This window comes from Brachycentrus maculatus, unplaced genomic scaffold, assembly GCF_059751285.1.
Source record: "Brachycentrus maculatus isolate JH-2025_06_01 unplaced genomic scaffold, ASM5975128v1 h1tg000069l, whole genome shotgun sequence".
NCBI classification, from domain to species: domain Eukaryota; kingdom Metazoa; phylum Arthropoda; class Insecta; order Trichoptera; family Brachycentridae; genus Brachycentrus; species Brachycentrus maculatus.
The window spans coordinates 2416782-2436919 of record NW_028280823.1 but is presented as its reverse complement, the minus strand read 5'-3'; the positions used below and the strand labels follow the sequence as shown (position 1 = coordinate 2436919).

Genomic DNA, 20138 nt, shown 5'->3' with positions numbered 1-20138 from the left:
CTTATCAAATACTCATTAAGCACTTTAAACGATTGAAATTTGTAGCGGCCAGGTGATTAGGAAAATTGAAAAAAAAACGTTAAAAGTTTCTTTGTATTCTTCTTACATAGATAAAAAAAATCTTTTAACCACTCTCATTAATTCCTCTCATTTCCTTTTTCTTCCTGCAAATTCTTTTTTTCATACCACACCCTTACCCTTATACTCCCTTCCTCACACACACTCCCACTCTTTTCGGTTTTTTTTATCTCTCAATGCTTTAATAGTTATTTTAACATAAATGTGGAATTGTTTAATTGGCTATGATTTTATTAATGTAACTATTTTTGTTAATTTAATGTAATGTTTATTATTGTTAATGTAACTTTTTTTTATAGATACTATTTTAAATGTAAAGCTGTACAATTCCCGAACAAATAAATAAATAAGTATTAATGTAGGAAGGAAAAATCAAAACGCACATTTAAAAAAAATCTATACTCGACATGACACATTATTCAATGAGTTCATAAGACGATAAAAACTATGCATGATGTTGGAATGGTGAAATAAAGAATGAATTTAAGGTTGAGCTTAGGACTATCGATAAAATTAAGAAAGTTATGTTGAGATGGTTTGGTTATATGTAATAAATGATTAAAAAAAACGCCAAAACAAATTTATGAGAGAAATGTTGTTATAGGATTAGAAATTAGATTAGAAGAAGACCGAGGAAGGCTTGGCATGAACAAGTACTTTAAACACTTGAAAGTGGGTATTCCAGGAGTCGGAATAATCATCGAGTATGTATGAAGAGATGCATTAATGTGTAAGAAGATTTAGTCATTCTCGTATTGTTGAGTATGGGTTTATTATTAATTTGATTTTTTTATAAATAACTGCATAATTAAAAAATTTTGACTTAGCTTTACGTGCGGTGTTTGAAAATGATGCAGAATGCGTCGAAACACGTGTCACAATAGATTTAAAGAAACAGTGGTATTTACCAAGTAAAATAAAATGTAAAAATGAAAGATATTGTAAAAAAAGTGACGCTAAAATCAATTAATAACATTATGCTCAGGTTTTGTTTAAAATTTCTGTCTACAGCATTTTGAGTGTGTCCAAATACTTGTTCACAAATCTGGATTGTCTACAATTAGGAGTTTTTTGACATCTCAACATAAACTAATGCCCATATTCTAGATGCTATAGATGCCAAAAAAAAGAAATTTCTTCAAAATTTATTTTCTCTGTCAATTGTAAAAAGATACCCATTGGTTTGGAACCTGCCTACATTGCCTTTTGTTATTTATGTCGTCGTCACATTTCCCAAATAAACCTCACATCGACCCGTTTCCGATACTGCTACGCCATAGACTTCCGGAATTTATATTTCCCGACATTTATTCCTTTTCAAAGAGGCACTCTTACCGAAATCAACGCCGTATATCATCCCTGCAAACGTTCAAATAAAAAACAGCATCCCGTTTACTATCCCGTCTTCGTCTGGGGCACCAATAGAGGGGCCCCGATACGCGCGCAACCCTGTTAGTACAGGGTCACCCTGAAGTATTGTAACAACCTACTTCAAATGTTAAATAAATTATGTATTAATTTTTAAATCAAATACAGGCATATTGAGTCTACTAAGTTGTATTTTATTAACAAAAACACACAAAAAATTAATATTATGACAAATGTTTCGCCAAGTTATGGCTATATATAAAATATATACTATGTTATAGTTATTTATAAAATACAATTAAGTAGACTTAGAAAATCTGTGTTTGATTTAAAAATTAATTCATAAGTTAAAATGGAGTTCTACAAATTAAAAGCCAAATCAATAAATAAAATTAATGAAAAATAAAAAAAATACAACTTTTTCTTCATCTACTCTTCAAAGATATTGAATATAAATTTGAGTTCAAATAATTGTTTAAAGAAGAAAGACTTAAATAAGCTAAGTACCCATGAGCGAAAGCTTAACTGGCAGTACACTACATAGGATCCCGGGTCGTACAACCAGGTATTTGGCCGGCTTAAGTGATCACTTTATACACTTGTGTAACTTTTACCATCTCGCCATAATAGAACATATAAGGACATATTGCAAAACGAGACCCCACAAGATAGACAGGAGTCCAAAAATTGTACGATTGAGAACAAAAGAGGTGTTGGAAGACCCCATAAGAGATGGTCTGACGACATGGTCGCTAAGGAGGGTAAAAACAGGCTGCAAACAGCAATCAACCGGAGAAAATGGAAAGAAGGGAAAGAGGCCTATATGCAGCAGTGAAGGTCAGAGGGCTCATGAATAAGAAGATAAGAAGTGCTATTTATCTAGTTAAATTTTTATAGAAAATGGATAGATACAAGTATAACTACGAAGTAACTACCGAATAGATTTTTTTTAATAGTCAAAATTATTGTTTTGAATATTGAAAGCATTAACTTTGTGGATCATTTTGATTTATTATTTCGAGAAATAAAAATATTTTGTGTTTTGATCCACTCACATTTTTATTAATCTACTAGTTTCGGCAACAGCCTGTTGCCCTCATCAGGGTTTATTTTATGACTATATTAATAGTCATTAATTAAACCCTGAAGAGGGAAACATGTTGTTGCCGAAACTAGTTGCTTAATAAAAATGTGAGTGGATCAAAACACAAAGTATTTTTATTTCTCGAAATAATATATCAAAATTATTATTCCATCAAAAACACCCAGTACAGTGTTTATTTATTTTTCTATCGCGGGGCATTCGGGATCTACCCGCGAGCGGCAGTAATTTCATATGTAACCAATAAAACGATACATCACAAAAGTTTACGATATCTCCTGAAAAGCCAGGAAATCTCGCAAACAGGATAAGCCGCGGGAGGCCGGGCGGGGGCGGGGGGCTGGAGGGGCCTGGCGGGAAGCTGGACCGTGAAATTTATGTCGCAGGACCCCCCCGCTAGTGAAAACACTCCAAGATTAACTATCATGTTATCGTCCTGGATAACACTTAATTATGCCATAATTTAAGAGGTCAATAAAATATCGCCACCCCTTACGAAATGCGATTTTATTTAAAAACTAGCGACAGTAAGAACAATCTCGGTATAATTTATATAGATTTATTATTTATTAATATCGCAAAATAATACTGTCCGCCTCCGTGGCGTAATGTTTAGCGTGTTTAGCTAGCGTGCCAGGTTTGATACCCGGGGGGGATGAAAATAAATATCAGTAATTTTACACTCTGTATTCATATTTATTTATGTTGAGTATTTATTCAATATTACCCTAGACTTGTACTTTAAGCGGAGGGCTGATCACCATTCCTGATGTGTTAATGATCAATGTAACACTGTGTTTAGAAGACGCAGTGCCCTGTGCGCCACCGGGTGCGGATAAGAGGTTCGATAATGACTGATGATGTATAAATTTTATTTATACGTAATAGACAAAATTACAAGGCATAAAATCAAGAATCCCGATAAACTGCGTTTTAAGCACATTGGTATGAGGTACTTAAAATAACAACTAAAAAACTAACCATGAGGCACTTCTCCTCAGGGGTAGGCAGAGAGAAAAGAATGCCATGCCAAAACATTTTTATATTTTGTCTATTTTCCACATTCATAAATCTCTTTGTGCATGAGAGAATATCGAGATATCGCCACATATATATATATATATATATATATATATATATATATATATATATATATATATATATATATATATATATATATATATATATATATATATATATATATATATATATATATATATATATATATATATATATATATATATATATATATATATATATATATATATATATATATATATATATATATGTATATGCATGTAATTGATTTAACATCTAATAAGATAAGAAGGAAATAAACGAGAACCTTTATCCTTCGTCTGATTACCCTTATTTGATATTAAGAACCCGTCAGGTCAATCGTATATATATATATATATATATATATATATATATATATATATATATATATATATATATATATATATATATATATATATATATATATATATATATACATATATATTTATATACATATATATAACAATAATTAAAGAAAACACTTTGTTTTTTACCACTTGAGTTTTTATTAAAGACTACATGTTTCAGAAGTTAAACTTCCATCATTCAGGTCTGTATAATAACTAAAATATAAAATATAAAATTTTTCTATAAATAAGGAGAGGGGAAAGTAAGTTTAACTTCTGAAACATGTAGTCTTTAATAAAAACTCAAGTGGTAAAAAACAAAGTGTTTTCTTTAATTATTGTAATATGTCTTACCACAAAGTTAATGCCGAAACAATAAATAAAATACATATATATATATATATATATATATATATATATATATATATATATATATATATATATATATATATATATATATATATATATATATATATATATATATATATATATATATATATATATATATATATATATGTATATGCATGTAATTGATTTAACATCTAATAAGATAAGAAGGAAATAAACGAGAACCTTAATCCTTCGTCTGATTACCCTTATTTGATATTAAGAACCCGTCAGGTCAATCGTACATACAATATTGGATTGATACCCACTTCGTGCTCATCGAAATTCAACCCGAGCCGCCGATATGCGGACAGGCGCACATTATTACGGTTTGGAGTGGTATCAAGTGGATACACCGGTCAATTGATTCCAATTGCTAGGAGCATTATTGCCGGTGTTTATCTGACCGCTACCCGACCTGAGAATTCCAATATAGGGCCGATCTGCCCGGCGTCGCCCGGACCCTTTCTATGGGGAGCGGTCAACTGTTTGCGTTTGCAGGAGGCGGAAAGGATCCTGCAGGAATCCTAGTCGCCGGGAATGCCGTGTCCAGTTTTGGGGAATATTGGGATTGATAAATATCTCCTTGTACAATCTCGACAATAATTCCATACAAATCGAAATTATTCATTTAATGTATATAGATTATCTGACGAGAACATAACGAAAGGGTGAATTTCGGTCTCAAAATTATTTTAATGTAAAATAGTCTACTTACTATCACGCCGCTTTCCCGAAGAGAAAAACAGAGAAATCTCTCTGTTTTTCTAACGTCACACTCCTCTGTCTTCGGAAACAATCATCGCCTATTCCACATTCATGGATCTCCTATACATACCTGCCAATTATATCGACTCCTAACCTGACTACGTTCACGTATTTGAAATACTTGATCATGCCAAATTCGATGATCATAAAAAAAGTATTCTTACTTCACTCATTTCTCAATTTTTATCGGGAGTATGTGTGAGGAGATGCATGAATGTGTAAGAGGCGAAGTTTGTTGAGTGTGTCATTCTATTCACTCTACCTACCCTAGCTGGGAAGTGGCGTGGAAAATAAATTTAAAAAAATTTTAAAAATATTATTGACTTGTGTTAACTTAAATCTATTTCTAATTTAGGTTTTACTTGGTAAATACCACTGTTTCATAAAATCTATTCGGACACGTTGTTTGATGCATTCCGCATCTTTTTCAAACACCGTCAAATTATGCGGTATGCATCAAAATACGTGTCACAGTAAATCATAAGAAATAATGGTATTTACCAAAGTATAACTTAAATTTAAGTGAATAAATATTACCACAAAGTAACTGCCAACTCAATTAATGGAATTACATTAAATCTGCCAAAAAACAAAGATTAAACCAAGTATTCAGCAAGGAATGCAATAATTTCCCTTATTTGTAGGGAGGATTATTTGTTATATTGGAGTCCATCGCATTCAATCACATACCTATGGAGAAAAAGCCTTTGAGCGTCCGTTTACTTCTGATATGTTTGTCTAAGCAATTCATTCAATTACGATTGCCAAAGAGTGAAAGGGTTAGCGGAAGGCTAACGTTTGATCGGAAGGAATCTGGCTCGATCTCCAAAGCAAATATCTTCACTTCAAAACCTTTGATTTCAATGACCAATCTCCCGGTTGTACTCTGATCGAGAAAAAAGCGACGCAAATAAAATGTAAGACATCCTTTCAGGCGACTCAGATTTTTATGGGCGAGGGATGTAGATATTGGGGGGAGAAATTCGACATCTTGTATTGGAAAAGCCTATATTCCCAATGTTGTTAAAGTAAATGTTGTGTGAACTAATTTTATATTCATGCCAATAAAAAGTGCATTTGCATTTTGTTATTCATATATTTTACTTTGTATATTTTTTTTAGTATGGCTGTATTTTTGAGCGTCTTGTATAAATCTTATTTCAGACTATCAAATCCGATGAAATTCGTACTTTTAAATGATTACGTATTACTGTTTTTTTTTTTATAAAATGAAGGGTGAAATTCTACAGTGCAGAAAACAGATACTGACCTTTTTATTATTTTTGTATACTTATTTATCACCGCATTTATTTATTTTTATTTATTTGTTTATTTCATAGATACACACATTTTTTTTACTATATGTATTACAGCTCTTTAGGCATGGCCTGTGTTGAGCCGAAATACTTACATGTTAATACAATTTTTATTTTATTTTTATTATTACATATTTGTTTTTTTATTATTACATTTTATACATTTTACACAATAGATACAATAACAATTGACAGTATAAAGGTTTTACAATAAAATAATTACACCTGGACTTTAATTAATTCACTTTCTACCTTGTCCCTTCCAACGAGAAGCAACTATCGACGGACACTGTTCTCAAAAGACATGATCATACGGTATTTTATAATGATGCGGAATACATCGAAACACTTGTCACAAAACATTTTAAGAAACATTGGTATTCATCAAGTCAAATTAAAAATTGACAGATAAAACCATTAAATGACTGCTGAATCAATTAATAAAAATCCACATTTTTCTTGAGATGAGATTTCAATATGAATTTTGTTTCATACATTATAAAAGAATACCGGTATAATCGAATAGTGATGTGACATCAAACTCGCAACAATTGTCAAACTGCCCCCATCAAGCGATTCTCCGATTATCCGCCCTAGTAATTAAAGCTGGCCAAATATTTACCTGTTCTTTCAAGTTTTAATAACCGGAGGATCGGATTATGATCAAGTTACCGATGGGCGCCCCCGCCCTACGGATCTCCCCCCCCCCCCCCTCCCCGGACGGACGACGATGGGCGGGTTGTTTGCACCGCTCAAAGCCTAATTGCGGAAGATAAGACTAATGCAAATTTTATAAATCGATTTCCAAGAACCCAGAAAGAGTTAAATAGGGTTTGTTCGCAATTTCGAATGCCAAATATTATGAGAGGATTTGGTTCTCACTTTGTTTTAAATTAATTTCGGAATTGGTCTCTTTTAACAAATTACACATTTCTGGATTGTCTTACGGAGAGTATTTCTAAACTTGTAAGAATACATTTAAAAAAAAATATATATAAATATATATATATATATATATATATATATATATATATATATATATATATATATATATATATATATATATATATATATATATATATATATATATATATATATATATATATATATATATATATATATATATGTATATATATCATATCGTACGTACTCGTACATTTTATAAAATGCAATAAAATTTTTTTTTTCATCATTTAAATCTTCAGTCTCGAATATGTATATTATTTATAAACTTTTTTATTTAAATTACTCAAATTTTGAGTGTGTGTGTGTTTTTGATTTTTCAATATAAGTGTGAAGCAATAACAATGAGAATTCACATTTAAATATATCCTGAAAAAGTGGTACGTTACGTCAATATTAGGTTAAATTTTATTCTTGCATAGATTCGTAGAATTATTTTTCCATTTTTAAAATGATAATTGTTTTAAATGTTTATAATATAGATATTAATTTAAAATAGTAAAATATTTAATCCCATACCTGCCATCTGTGAACACTCGGGAGAAGTTATATCAATAGCATCCCAGAACTCAACCTAATCCCAATAACTTGATATTATTTTAATCTTCAGCCGTTTATATTGGACTTCGCGGGCGAATTTAAGCTGCAATATCAATTTATTTACAGAACCTAAGCAATAAACGTACCTTTTGCAATAATTAATCTTCTCCTATAAATTGTAACGTTGTACAACAGAACATTAAAAAACGACAATGTTATTTTGCAACAAAAAAGTAAATTAAGCGTAAGAATTCATTTGTTTCTATATATTTTTTTTTCACGTGAACCAGGGGTAGTGAAACTTTTCGGTTTTTTTAAAATGATTTTTATTAAAATTTTAAAAGGTGCCACATTAATCTAGATGATTGAAGTTTGTGCTGAAACTGTGCTGAAAATTGATGCTCCCAAACGGCTCAAAGGGCTTGTGTTAGTTTAAAAGGGGCTCGTGAACGAGTCGAAAGAACTCGCTCTGAGAGACTTGCAATCATTTTTAATAAAAAGGGTAATGAATAACTATTCATATTTTGTTTTCACTGCAATTATCTTATGAATTGAGTATTAAAAATGGATTGGTTATTTTTTTATAAATATCACATTATTTATCGGAAATTTTTGTTTTTGTCCGTCTTTGTAGTGTAGTGGTCAGTGCACTTAGCTACCGTGCTGGAGGTCCTGGGTTTAATTCCCGGGGGTCAAAATTGAAATTCACGATTTTTCACTCTTTTTTTACTGTCTGGACTGATACCTGAAGAAGTGGGGTGATCATCTTACCTTCATGTATTTAACATCAAGATAACAAACTTTTCTAATTTTGGAGGAAAAAATATAACAGACGTAAAACTAATTTCATTGATCCAACCGCTTTCAATTTTAATGTAACTTGTTATAAATTACTATTTTTTAAAATCTATTGTGACACGTATTTCGATGCATTCAGGATCAATATCAAACACTGTAATAATTATGCTAAGTGCATTGAAACATGTGTTAGAATACTTTATAAGAAATAGCGGTATTCAGCAAGTAAAACTGAAATTAGAACGAAAAAAAAAAGTTTAAACAAGATTTTCTCATAATTGGCCATAAAAACAAATAAAAAATTTAATAAATAGTAATCATGTGTAACTATTTATTAAAGATAACTGTAATCTCATGTCTTTTTGGGTGCCAATCCTTAAAACACATTACATGGTACTACAGCATTTCATAGACCAGTGTTCGCCACACCAGCTAGCTGAGGCTTTTTCGGTGGCTCGCGTAGGATTTTAAATTTGCCTAGTAAATTATTTATAATTTTTTTTTTTTAATCACACCTATTTTCAATATTATTTTGTTTTTAAGTAAATATTAAAGTACATATTTTATGATTTATTGTTAATCTAATGTTCAAATTTATTTAAACTAATATATACAAATATTAAATATTATAAGGGCCGATTATTTATTAAAAAAAAACTATAAAGTGGGAATTCGTATAGGTAGCTCACATGATAAAACCAATTTATGAATGTACCTCACATCCTTATTGAGTTTGGAGGCCACTGTTATAGACTATTGGGCAGTTAGTATGTATTTGTATTAATCAATTATTACACAGTATCGAAGTTTGGAAATCGATCTGAATAATGAGAATATTTTCACGTTCATTTCAGGTTTCCTGAAATTACGACAGAAGCCTCTCTCCCCCGCCGCATGTTGCCTGTAATACGTCAGGGGCCGCGCCGAGCGGGGCGGGAGGGCGGGTGGGGGGGAAAAGTTTTTAACTTCCCGGAAAAAGTTTTGAAAATCGTTATTTTCCCCGGATCCGAGTGTTTCGGCTCCCAGTCGGCTTTGTCGTCTCTGGTCGTATATTCCCAAGTTATATGGGCGATTTTTTATTTTCATTTTTGTCATCCTGTACTGAAAATTTTGTGAAATATTGTCTTTTTTTTGTATATTGAAAGCATTGATGACTTTGTGGTATTGTAATATGTCAAATCGTAATAATTTTATTTCAATGACCAGATGATGGAATAATTTTCCGAAACCGGAAGTCACGCATAATTGTTTATAAAAGTGGTATTACACAAAGTAAACGATGAATGAAAAGGAAAGTGTTATTGTCTGAAATCTGGTGGTGTCAAAGGTCTGCGTAGTCGGAGGGCATGTGTGACTAGATGTATGGATGTGAAGGATGCGAGAAGAGTATGTCAGGATGGAAGAATATGGCGTTCCATCCTATCGGAAAAGGCTTGATTGTAGTACCTAGTTGTATTTGTATTGTTGCTCGGATTCACAAAAAATAAAAATATTGACCTTATAACGGATTAGCGGATCCATTGAAAATACTACCGATAATTACAAATTGGATCTTTACCTTCTGTATCCTACACTAATTTATTGAAAATCAATATTTCCCCTAGTAAATTACAGATGCTTAGGACAAAAAAGAACTGATGCAACTCAATTTGTTGGTTTGATAAGACATCCAACAATATTATGTAGAGATTTAGAGTACTATTTTATTTTTCTTAACTTAATCTAACCTAACTTTACATGACCCAATTCGTTTTGATTAATAAATGATATATATTAACTATATATTAACTAAAATTTTTGAATACTAAATACTTTCCAGCTTCCTAACTTAGTCTAACCTAACCTTACTGACCCAATTCGATTTGTTTAATCAAATATCTAACAATATTTAGCAGAAATTCAATTATTTTTGCACTTTTAACCAAACCTTGCCTATCTTAATTTGTTTTATAAACTAAAATTTCCACAAAAAATAAGTAGAAATTTGGAACCTTGTACTTTTTATTACGTACTCTACTACTAGATTGAATCATTTGGCCATGTCGAATTTGATGGTAAATCATAAACATTTTTTAAAGTAGTTTTATTAATAAGTTTTTTCAAATGTGCCCTTGGTTCGGAAAAATGTAAAAAGAGCACATTATTGTTATTTGTTGTTATATGTATGGTGAAAAACAAATTAATTGAAATATAATATTCAAGGCGGATGACAGGGTTGTAAGTTATAATTAATGTATTAATTTTAAATCAAACACAGATTTTTTGAGTCTACTAAGTAGTATTTTATTAACAAAAACACATAAAAAATTATGTGACAATTGTTTCGCCTTGTTAGGGCATTATCAAACGAATGTGAAGATCAAATGGACTACGGTCCTTATGTAGCTATACAATTCTAAGTGACAGTTTTAACACGTGCAGCAATAATTTATGGGAGACAACAGTAGCTAATGGGGGATGTAGGTATGTACCCTTATATTTATTTTCAGGGAAAGGAAGAATTTATTGACATGGCAATATTTTAGAGAATTAATATTTCATTTTAAAGCTTAATACAATTGTTGGTAATATTATTATTAAGAATTCATATATGTAGATGTAATTATTAGTTTATCAATAACGCATCATGCAAGCGTTTACATAGAGAGAGATGATGTACAATAATAGTCTGTTTAAATATGTTTAGCAGTAGCTTTAAAAGTGTTCAAATGAGCAGGATATTTCATAGTCTTAATATCCAGAGCGCAAAATAAGATGAAAACGCAAAGAAAGGTCAACCCAAAATGCTAGTGATTTAAGAAGGGCATAATAAAAGCAAACTTGGTTAGGAAAACGCTCCCAAAAATTATAAAACACCCGCCGTGAATAAGCTAGCTAAAGTTGATGAAAAAAAGTTTGTAACAGCCTTTAGGTACAAAGCTGGCTGTTCTTTATTCAGTTTCCATTGGCAACAGCTCGCAGACTCTTTTCCAGTACACATTTACGGCGGGAAAAGTTTCTTATTCATGGACCAAGGCACCGATAAATATAAAGGAACCCGTTTCAGGCATTTCCCTAGCAATAATATACCGAAAGTGGAAACTTTCACGGACTTTGATACAGCAAAGGTATTTTAATTACGACAAGAGTTTTCTGTCTACACGTGTCATTTGTATACGACTTTCACTATGTTACGAAAGAATGAAATGATAAACAACAACAAAAAATTAAAACAATAATGAAATTTAGTAAAATTAGATCTCAGAGTAAAATTAATTAACGTATTTAATGGGCAATAAGATGCACCAATATTTTTAAACAACATTTTAATCAGTTTCATAATTTTATTGTAAAGCCTGACCGAAAAAATAACATTGTTTATAAAACTAAGCTGACCTTTAAAATCCCTGAAATCGATTGCGTTTTCTGTTCACGTTACATAATATGTAGTGTGTTTTTGTGTACTACAAATGCACGTGCGGTGTAGTTTGGTGGACTACACTGATGTCAGATAGAGAAAGGTTTCCCGCGCTATCGAATATATGACCATTTATTACAATAGTGGATATGTTTATATTAATTTCGAGAATGGCCCACCTGAATTGCGAAGTATTTTTTTGAAGAAATAATGGAGTATATTTTTGTTGTTATATTTACTATATTAGTTCAATACGAGTATGAATTTTGTTTTGTCGTTTCCTTTATATTTTTTATGAGACATATACGAGTATATATTATACACTGTGATTAGCTCGTGCATGCTATTTTAAATAAATTTATAAACGTTGTAATAGAATAACGATTATTAGAAACACAGATATATACTTAAAAAAAATTGAAAAAATTTCTTACCTTCATAGATGGTCCAGGAACGGCTCCATCTTGCGCTGTCGATGTGCTAGCCACTGGAGGAAGCTGCAACAAGTTCCTGATGCTGTAACTAGTCTTGCACCCCTTTCTTCCGGACATCCTTGAAAAAAAAGTAATCAATGAATAATTTGAATAAAAATAAATATCTAATTATAACCCTGAATAGACATTGGTACCATAAACCAAGGTAGGACAAAAATGCCGAACCCTCTTCTAGTGGAACGGAAAGTCTATTGACTACAGTCTACAGCCACCAGTCCGGCTTCTCCTGAGGAGTTTTACGTAGTTTCCTCCCAGCAATGAGCAAATGCTGAGAAGTTCCTAATTGTTCCACACTAGATTATCCTTCCTGTTCCGCAGATTCAAATAAAACATCTTTTTTTTAGTTACAAGAAACAAAAATCCACTCAATGATCTATTAACCTTGTACATAATAAACAAGGTAAATAATAAATGCAGTTCCCGTTTTCAAAAAAAAAACACTTTTAGACTTGAAGCGACATTTGGATATTAAAATTAGTTATTTATTTATTTATCGTATGGTCATTTATTATCACATCACATTAACATTCTCCTTACAAATTTTAATAATAGCACAAAATACATATATGATGTGTAATTTTATGTTCAGATAAAATTCGTCCCAGTTATTTGCATATAGCTTATTCCTGGTATATTTATCTGGCAGATTCAAATTCTCGTACCGAGATCTCTCGTCGTTAGCCTGCTAGGCATTAACTTTTGCTCGTAGTTTTAACGAATCGATTTAACGAATACTTGGTTTTAAAGTAAACCCCGATTCAATTACGCAATTTGAAAATGCAAAAAAAATATTACTTGACAAAAATACAAAAATCAAGTGAATACAATTTAATTATGTTAATTGTTTAAAAGATAAAATATGTGGTAGTAGGCAAGCTGCGAGGATAACAGAAGCGGTGTTAAATATCTGTACTCAAGTGTCTGAGAGGGTGGATAAAATTAAAGGGTAATAATGTAAAATACCGCGCCCGACTCCCACCCCGAGGCACCTTGAGAGCACCTACCCTCACCCCATATGCAAATAAATCTACACCATCTTGAGGGAAAGAAATATTAAAGGTACATATGTTGGTTTCTAGGAGAGAAAATTAATTATGCATACGTCAAAGATTTGAACTCCGGAATATTCCTATTTGGTTTTTAATAAATAAGTTTATGAGTCTGCGTAGTATGCAATGGAGTTCTAAAAACTGTAAATTGGTAGTACAAAATCAAGTCTTGGTACTTGCCTTAATATATAAAATTGAAGCATGGAGTTGATAAAACAAAGATAAAGCAGACTAAATCCAGTCAAAATGCAATTATTGTATCGTGCAAGTTAATTTTAAGTCAAAAGATTGTTAAAAGACCATGTTTTAACCTGTTATAGGTAAAAATATTTTATTTTATTTTTTATATACGATTATACCTATGACATTTCACGTGTCAAAGGTATAAATAATAACTCCCCTCGTATTTGAATGCAGCGATGACTTAAAATTTCACAGCAATATTTAAAAAAAAAACATTTATATTTATATTTAAACAGATATGTTGATTTATTTTTATATACACTTCACATTGTATCAGTCATACTTTTAACCCTATTCTTAATTTTAATATGTTTAAATATATATATATAAATATATATATATATATATATATATATATATATATATATATATATATATATATATATATATATATATATATATATATATATATATATATATATATATATATATATATATATATATATATATATATATATATATATATATATATATATATATATATATATATATATATATATATATATATATATATATATATATATATATATATATATATATATATATATATATATATATATATATATATATATATATATATATATATATATATATATACATATACATATATATATATATATATATATATATATATATATATATATATATATATATATATATATATATATATATATATATATATATATATATAAATATATATATATATATATATATTTATATAAATATATATATATATATATATATATATATATATATATATATATATATATATATATATATATATATATATATATATTGAATGCAACTGTCAATCATTGGTGGAATTGTGAATGTTACAGTATAAATTATGAGTAATGATGAAGTGTTTTGAGTGTATGAACTAATTATAATATTTTAACCCGCCAATTAATAGGTCAAGTGCCTTGTAAAAACCCAGACTTTCATATTCTTATTTCAATAACTTATTCCTGATAACAATCCATGGAGGGTCAAATCCAGTATTCGTTTGCAAGCATATGGACATATTCAACAAAAAAGTAAATGTAAAAAAAAACGCGAAAAACAAATTCATATAATAAATAAGTTATAAGTTAATAAAAAAACAAGTATTTATTAATGTTAGAAATGGGATTTTACCATCAAAATAAGTTTTTATTGAAAAATATTTGCATAACATTGTATTCATTCTTCATTCACACAAAGCCAGGTGGGGTCGTACCCCGATCAACCCCTAAGCGCGAGGGGGACGGAGCTACATCCGACTCAATCTACACCGACAAAAGCACCAAGTAAATAGTAAAAAGGTTGTAACCATCGATATTGACGTATAAAATACCAGTACAAATACGTCAAACGTTGTTACTTACCTTTTTGTTTTGTTTGGTTACGAGGGAAAACAATTGATTAAATGTATCTTAACGTATTAGACATGTATTATCTCGTTCATTTTGATCTTTAGTGATTTTTATAATGAGCTACAGTAATTATAATTTAATTATTTACATTTTATTTTCATTATTATGACTTGTAAATATTAAATGGTATTGTACTCATAATTAGAATTTAAAATAATTTTTTGATTTTATATTTTTTTAATTTTAATTTCCTTTTAATTATTTTTCATTATTTTTACTAGAATATTAATATAATCGCATTATAGCCATGTTTATAATTGACTTATTACGGTTTTTTACGTTTTCCTTGTTTTTCATTATTTTGACTTTTACATATAATACTATCGCATTGTTGCTATATTTATAATTTACTTTTTCCGATTTTTTGTATTTCGTTATAAATATTTTTTTTTGTTTAAATCAAGTTATTTTATTTTATTAAGAATCACAATATATTTTTGTGCTGGGTATATGTTTTTATTTATTTTTTATTGGACACTTAACCATTCTTAAAATATATTTTTCTATTACGAACTTAAAAAAAGTGATTAATTTATAATTTAAATTACATTATCGACAATACAAATTCTTTGTTCATTTTTTTATGTAAACTCATTATTTGTACAAATAATGAGTTTCTGTTTACAAATAATGAGTTTCATGTAAACTCATTATTTGTAAACAGTTCAATTACATCAGTTTTTAAATATTGTGATATTAAACAATTAAATAAAAACACATGCATATTTCATAATGATTTTAAAAATTTGTAATTAGCTAAGAACTTTATAAAAGTTTTTTTTAAGTATGGATTTTTTTATATAGCGCCCCTAGTAAAAGTGGAGGTATTCAGTGGGAGTTAAGAGTAGCAAGGAGTATGAGTATTGTAACCCCCTTTTGCGCATTCATCCCTTCTTTAGCTCATTCTTTACCCGTAGCGGGGTATTATATTATTGTTACACAGATTTTCCTCTCTCGCAACTCCTTCCGCTGCAATCCGTTGATAAACTTAGTCAAAAGTTTGCTTTTCATACGAGAATAGCTCTTAAAGTCACAATATAATGCCTAATGCTTTTCTACACTTCACTCTCATTTAGTTAAGTCACTTTCAAATTAGTTATTCCCGGTTATTCCATATTCCGTCCGGGCGAATTTAGGAAAAGGGTAGTAAACATCTCAACCAAAGGATAATTTCAATTATACGGTGTGTCAGCAGTGGGAGGGATTTGCGATGACTTTTCTTCACTTTGGCACTCTTTTGATGCATAAGGAAAACTTAATCTGAGCCGTATTGCAAGGGCAAAGAGTCGATAATAGTGTAAACACAGAAAGGATAAAACAGATTCCTGCAATTCACTCCGCTTCATACTGTCATCTCCCTCGCACACACGTGAACTTTTCTGAAAGTAATCGTTTTTACTAAAACCGGAAAAGAAATACAACTTTATTCAATTTTAACTGTATAAAATTAAAAATTATTATAAATGAAGTTATAAAATTCGTAAACTTATAAATATAAATGATAAAATTCTCTGATTATAAAGCCGTAATGTGGGACAAATGGATATTTTATTACAGTGTATTGTTTATATTATTTTATTTAATATTTTTGATGTGTGATTCTACGCGGAGACGAAATCGATATAATACAAATTTTCTCCTCATTTTAAAAATAAATATATAATATAGTAAAATTTCTCTGATAAATATATTTATTTTTTCTTGAACAATAAAATTTTTTTAAAGTTTAGTAAGTAATAAATATTTATATAACCCACAAAAAATAGTTCAAAAGTATGTACGTATTTACATATACATACGTACATACGCACCTGTCATCCCGCCTTTCCCAACAGAACCAAAACATAACCTCCAAACGCAAAAGAAAAACGAATTTTCATAGACTAACCTGTCTTTTAAGTTCTTGATCATGTTAATATATATGTTGCACTTCACTTTGGAACAGTTTCGGGGACCGGAAGTATCCCGGAACAAGTCCGCGAATTTGTAAACACAGGAGTTAGCGATACTTTCCTAATGTCAAACTGCCGCCAATATCACTAAACACGGGTAACTCGCTCCAAACCGCGCTCGAAGCTCCGCGATCGGCGTCGTTGTGTCGATTCGGCGTATATATCGCGACGGCATTACCTCAAACAACTCACCGACACTGCATGGCCAGCGGGAATTAATAAAAAGTTTCTTTGTAAAACAAGTGGCCCGCGAGCATGTACCAAAATGGCGGAACTTTGGATAACTTCGCAACCAAGTACGGCGCGAAGTTAGGGGGTGGGTTACGGACCGGGGGTTGGGGGCTGGGGGCTGGGGCTGCCCCCCGCGGCCTCCGTGTCGTCACGCGGCAGCTTCGTGCGCCGCCGACCCGACGTCACTTTCTACTTCGGAAAACTCTTCAAAACTCGGGTCGAAACTAGACAAAAGTTTTTACAATCGGATAAACATATTGTTATCCACTTTTTGAAACTTTTTGCCTGGTTTCATTGCACTTTTGTCTTGTTTTAAACGCGTTAAAAGTAGTTTGGCGAGAGGCGAAGCGGATACGCGCCGACGAGCCGTTCGTTCGCTAAGGGTTAGAAGAAAATCAATAACTCACTGCCGGGCCGCGTACTATTCTTCGTTTTATAATTCACTTAAATTTACTAAGCAAACTTGTTTGGCACTTTTTTAAACATTTCAATCGCGGTGTTTACAAAAGTTTCGGATAGTTTCAGCTTATTTCGTCTGTTTGGTGGAGTTTTACGCGTGCGTTATTAAAAAGACAGCCGAAAGGCGCGATGTGTTCGGAACAAACTTGGACAAAGTTTTGTGACGTAGGCCACAAAGAAGTTGACGGTCCGGCAGGGAGCGGAGGGGGGTGGGGTCATCATCCCCCGATGTGAGGTAGATCGGAGGGTTAAAAATTGAAGGGGTGGCGGAAGAGGGTAAACTCCGCGAAAAGAGTTTGAATATAAAAAAATATATGGAGCACTGGGTGCGGCGAAACTTTGTCCATCGATTGTTTGTTTTATGAGCGCGGGGTTAACTTGCATTATACTTCGTTTTGTTTTTTTGCGGAGATATCATAATAAGTTGTTTGAGGCTCTAAAATGTATACAATATTATGCTGTATGAAATTCTACACAGTATATTTAGATTTATTATATCATATTACTTTGAATCTTGGGAACTATTTTCATATATATTTTTTTAATGTGAAGTTTTTTTTTTAAATATCTACATTTTAATTTATTAAGAAAAAAATATTTTCGTGCTCTTATTTAACATAAAAACTTCAATAAGTTTTAATTTTAAAGTATAATTTAATAATCAAAATACGCTGATAATATCGATATTTTATTTAAGATACGGTAAGAAAAATAAGATCTTTGTACAACGTCACAGTGAACAAAGTGATTACTTAAACCAGTCAATGATGAGTCGTAACCACTGTAAATATCCAAAAAGATATTTTATTTGCCAAAAAATCGTCACTAACGAGATATTAAAAAAAATCTATGTTATAATAAAAAATCTCCATATAAGCTTTTTTTACTTAGTTACGTGGATAATTAGAAAGATATTGTTTGTTCATAATACAAAACTTTTTTCAATAAAATATAAGCGTAAAATATAAACTTAAAATAGAAGCATACGAATTAAAAACTCTTCTTAATTTTTTTTCTATTTTTTTTATATATTTTTTTTTATAAAATTGACATCTTTAAATAACACAAACTTACGTGTAACAACAACAAAACTATTAACCGTTTTTAAAAGAAAAGTTGATTTTATTATTAAAACAACAAAAATTAAGGAATAGATAAAATATCATTTATCTTTTATTTTTGCAAAATTATTTAAATTATTCTTAACTTCATATGTATATATATATATATATGGATAAATATAATGGGTCTAACTTGCGTCGAAGCATATATTGATTTTACACGAAATAAGATAGGAGTTTGAACATCTCAGGAATTACGACCTGGCATTTGGCTAGCTTTGTGATCACTTTACACACTTATGTAACGTTCACCATTCCACCTATCATTGAACATCCATATAAAAAATAATTTTAGAATGAAAAATCTATGCAATTGTGTATGATTCCTTTAATATGTTAGTTTTCTAAAAAAATTTTAAGTATGGCTGAGGGTGGCGCATCCAACCGAGAAAAATGAAGTCCCCGACTATTTTTCGGGAATTATTTCCTTATTGTTTATACGTTAGCGAAAATCGCTTTCTCGGCAATACGACCTTACCGCCAGGTAGCGAATCTGAGCTTATCTTCCCGCTATAAAGTACGAAGACCGACCATTTGCCGCCAATTTATGCCCCGGTGTATGATCGGTTCGTGGTTGCCAGGGAAAACAACTTGGGTGGAAAACTGCAACCCTTACAAATATTTAATTTACAACACTTTTATAAAGAGCGCTGAGCTAGTGAGAGTGAACGAAACTCTAAATTTATTGATTTGGTATTAAGTATGTTGAATAACATGATAATTTAAAAATACAAATAAAACATTTGCAAAATACCAGATTTGAATGTCTTAATGTAATCAATATTAATTCAAGACCTTTTACAATTTTTTAAGTACAAAAAAAACATTATATACCCAGGTATTATCCAGATAAATTCCCTCAATTATTGATTAAACAGTAATTTTGTGGTAATATGTACGGATTTTTAAATTAATAATACTTGGTTAATACCATGCCGCTATTTCTTTAAATCTTTAAATAGTGATATTTACAAAAAAAAATAATAAGACACGGCATCAAATTTTCATCTTTCATTGTTCCAAGGGCATAACTCTAAGTTTAAGACTTAAT

At 30.5% G+C, this 20138-nt stretch overlaps 1 protein-coding gene across 1 annotated transcript in view; it reads right to left on the bottom strand.

The window, feature by feature from the left end:
• Positions 1-17787, bottom strand: part of LOC148311257 (uncharacterized) — a 366876-nt gene extending 349089 nt beyond the window's left edge. The window contains exons 1-2 of the mRNA XM_088256891.1: positions 17213-17787; positions 12558-12675 (exon numbers count right to left, since the gene is read on the bottom strand). Of these exons, the coding sequence (XP_088113017.1) occupies positions 12558-12675; positions 17213-17235 (141 nt within the window). The 5' untranslated portion in view covers positions 17236-17787. The remainder of the gene's footprint in view (positions 1-12557; positions 12676-17212) is intronic.
• Between the last annotated feature and the right edge of the window lie 2351 nt (positions 17788-20138).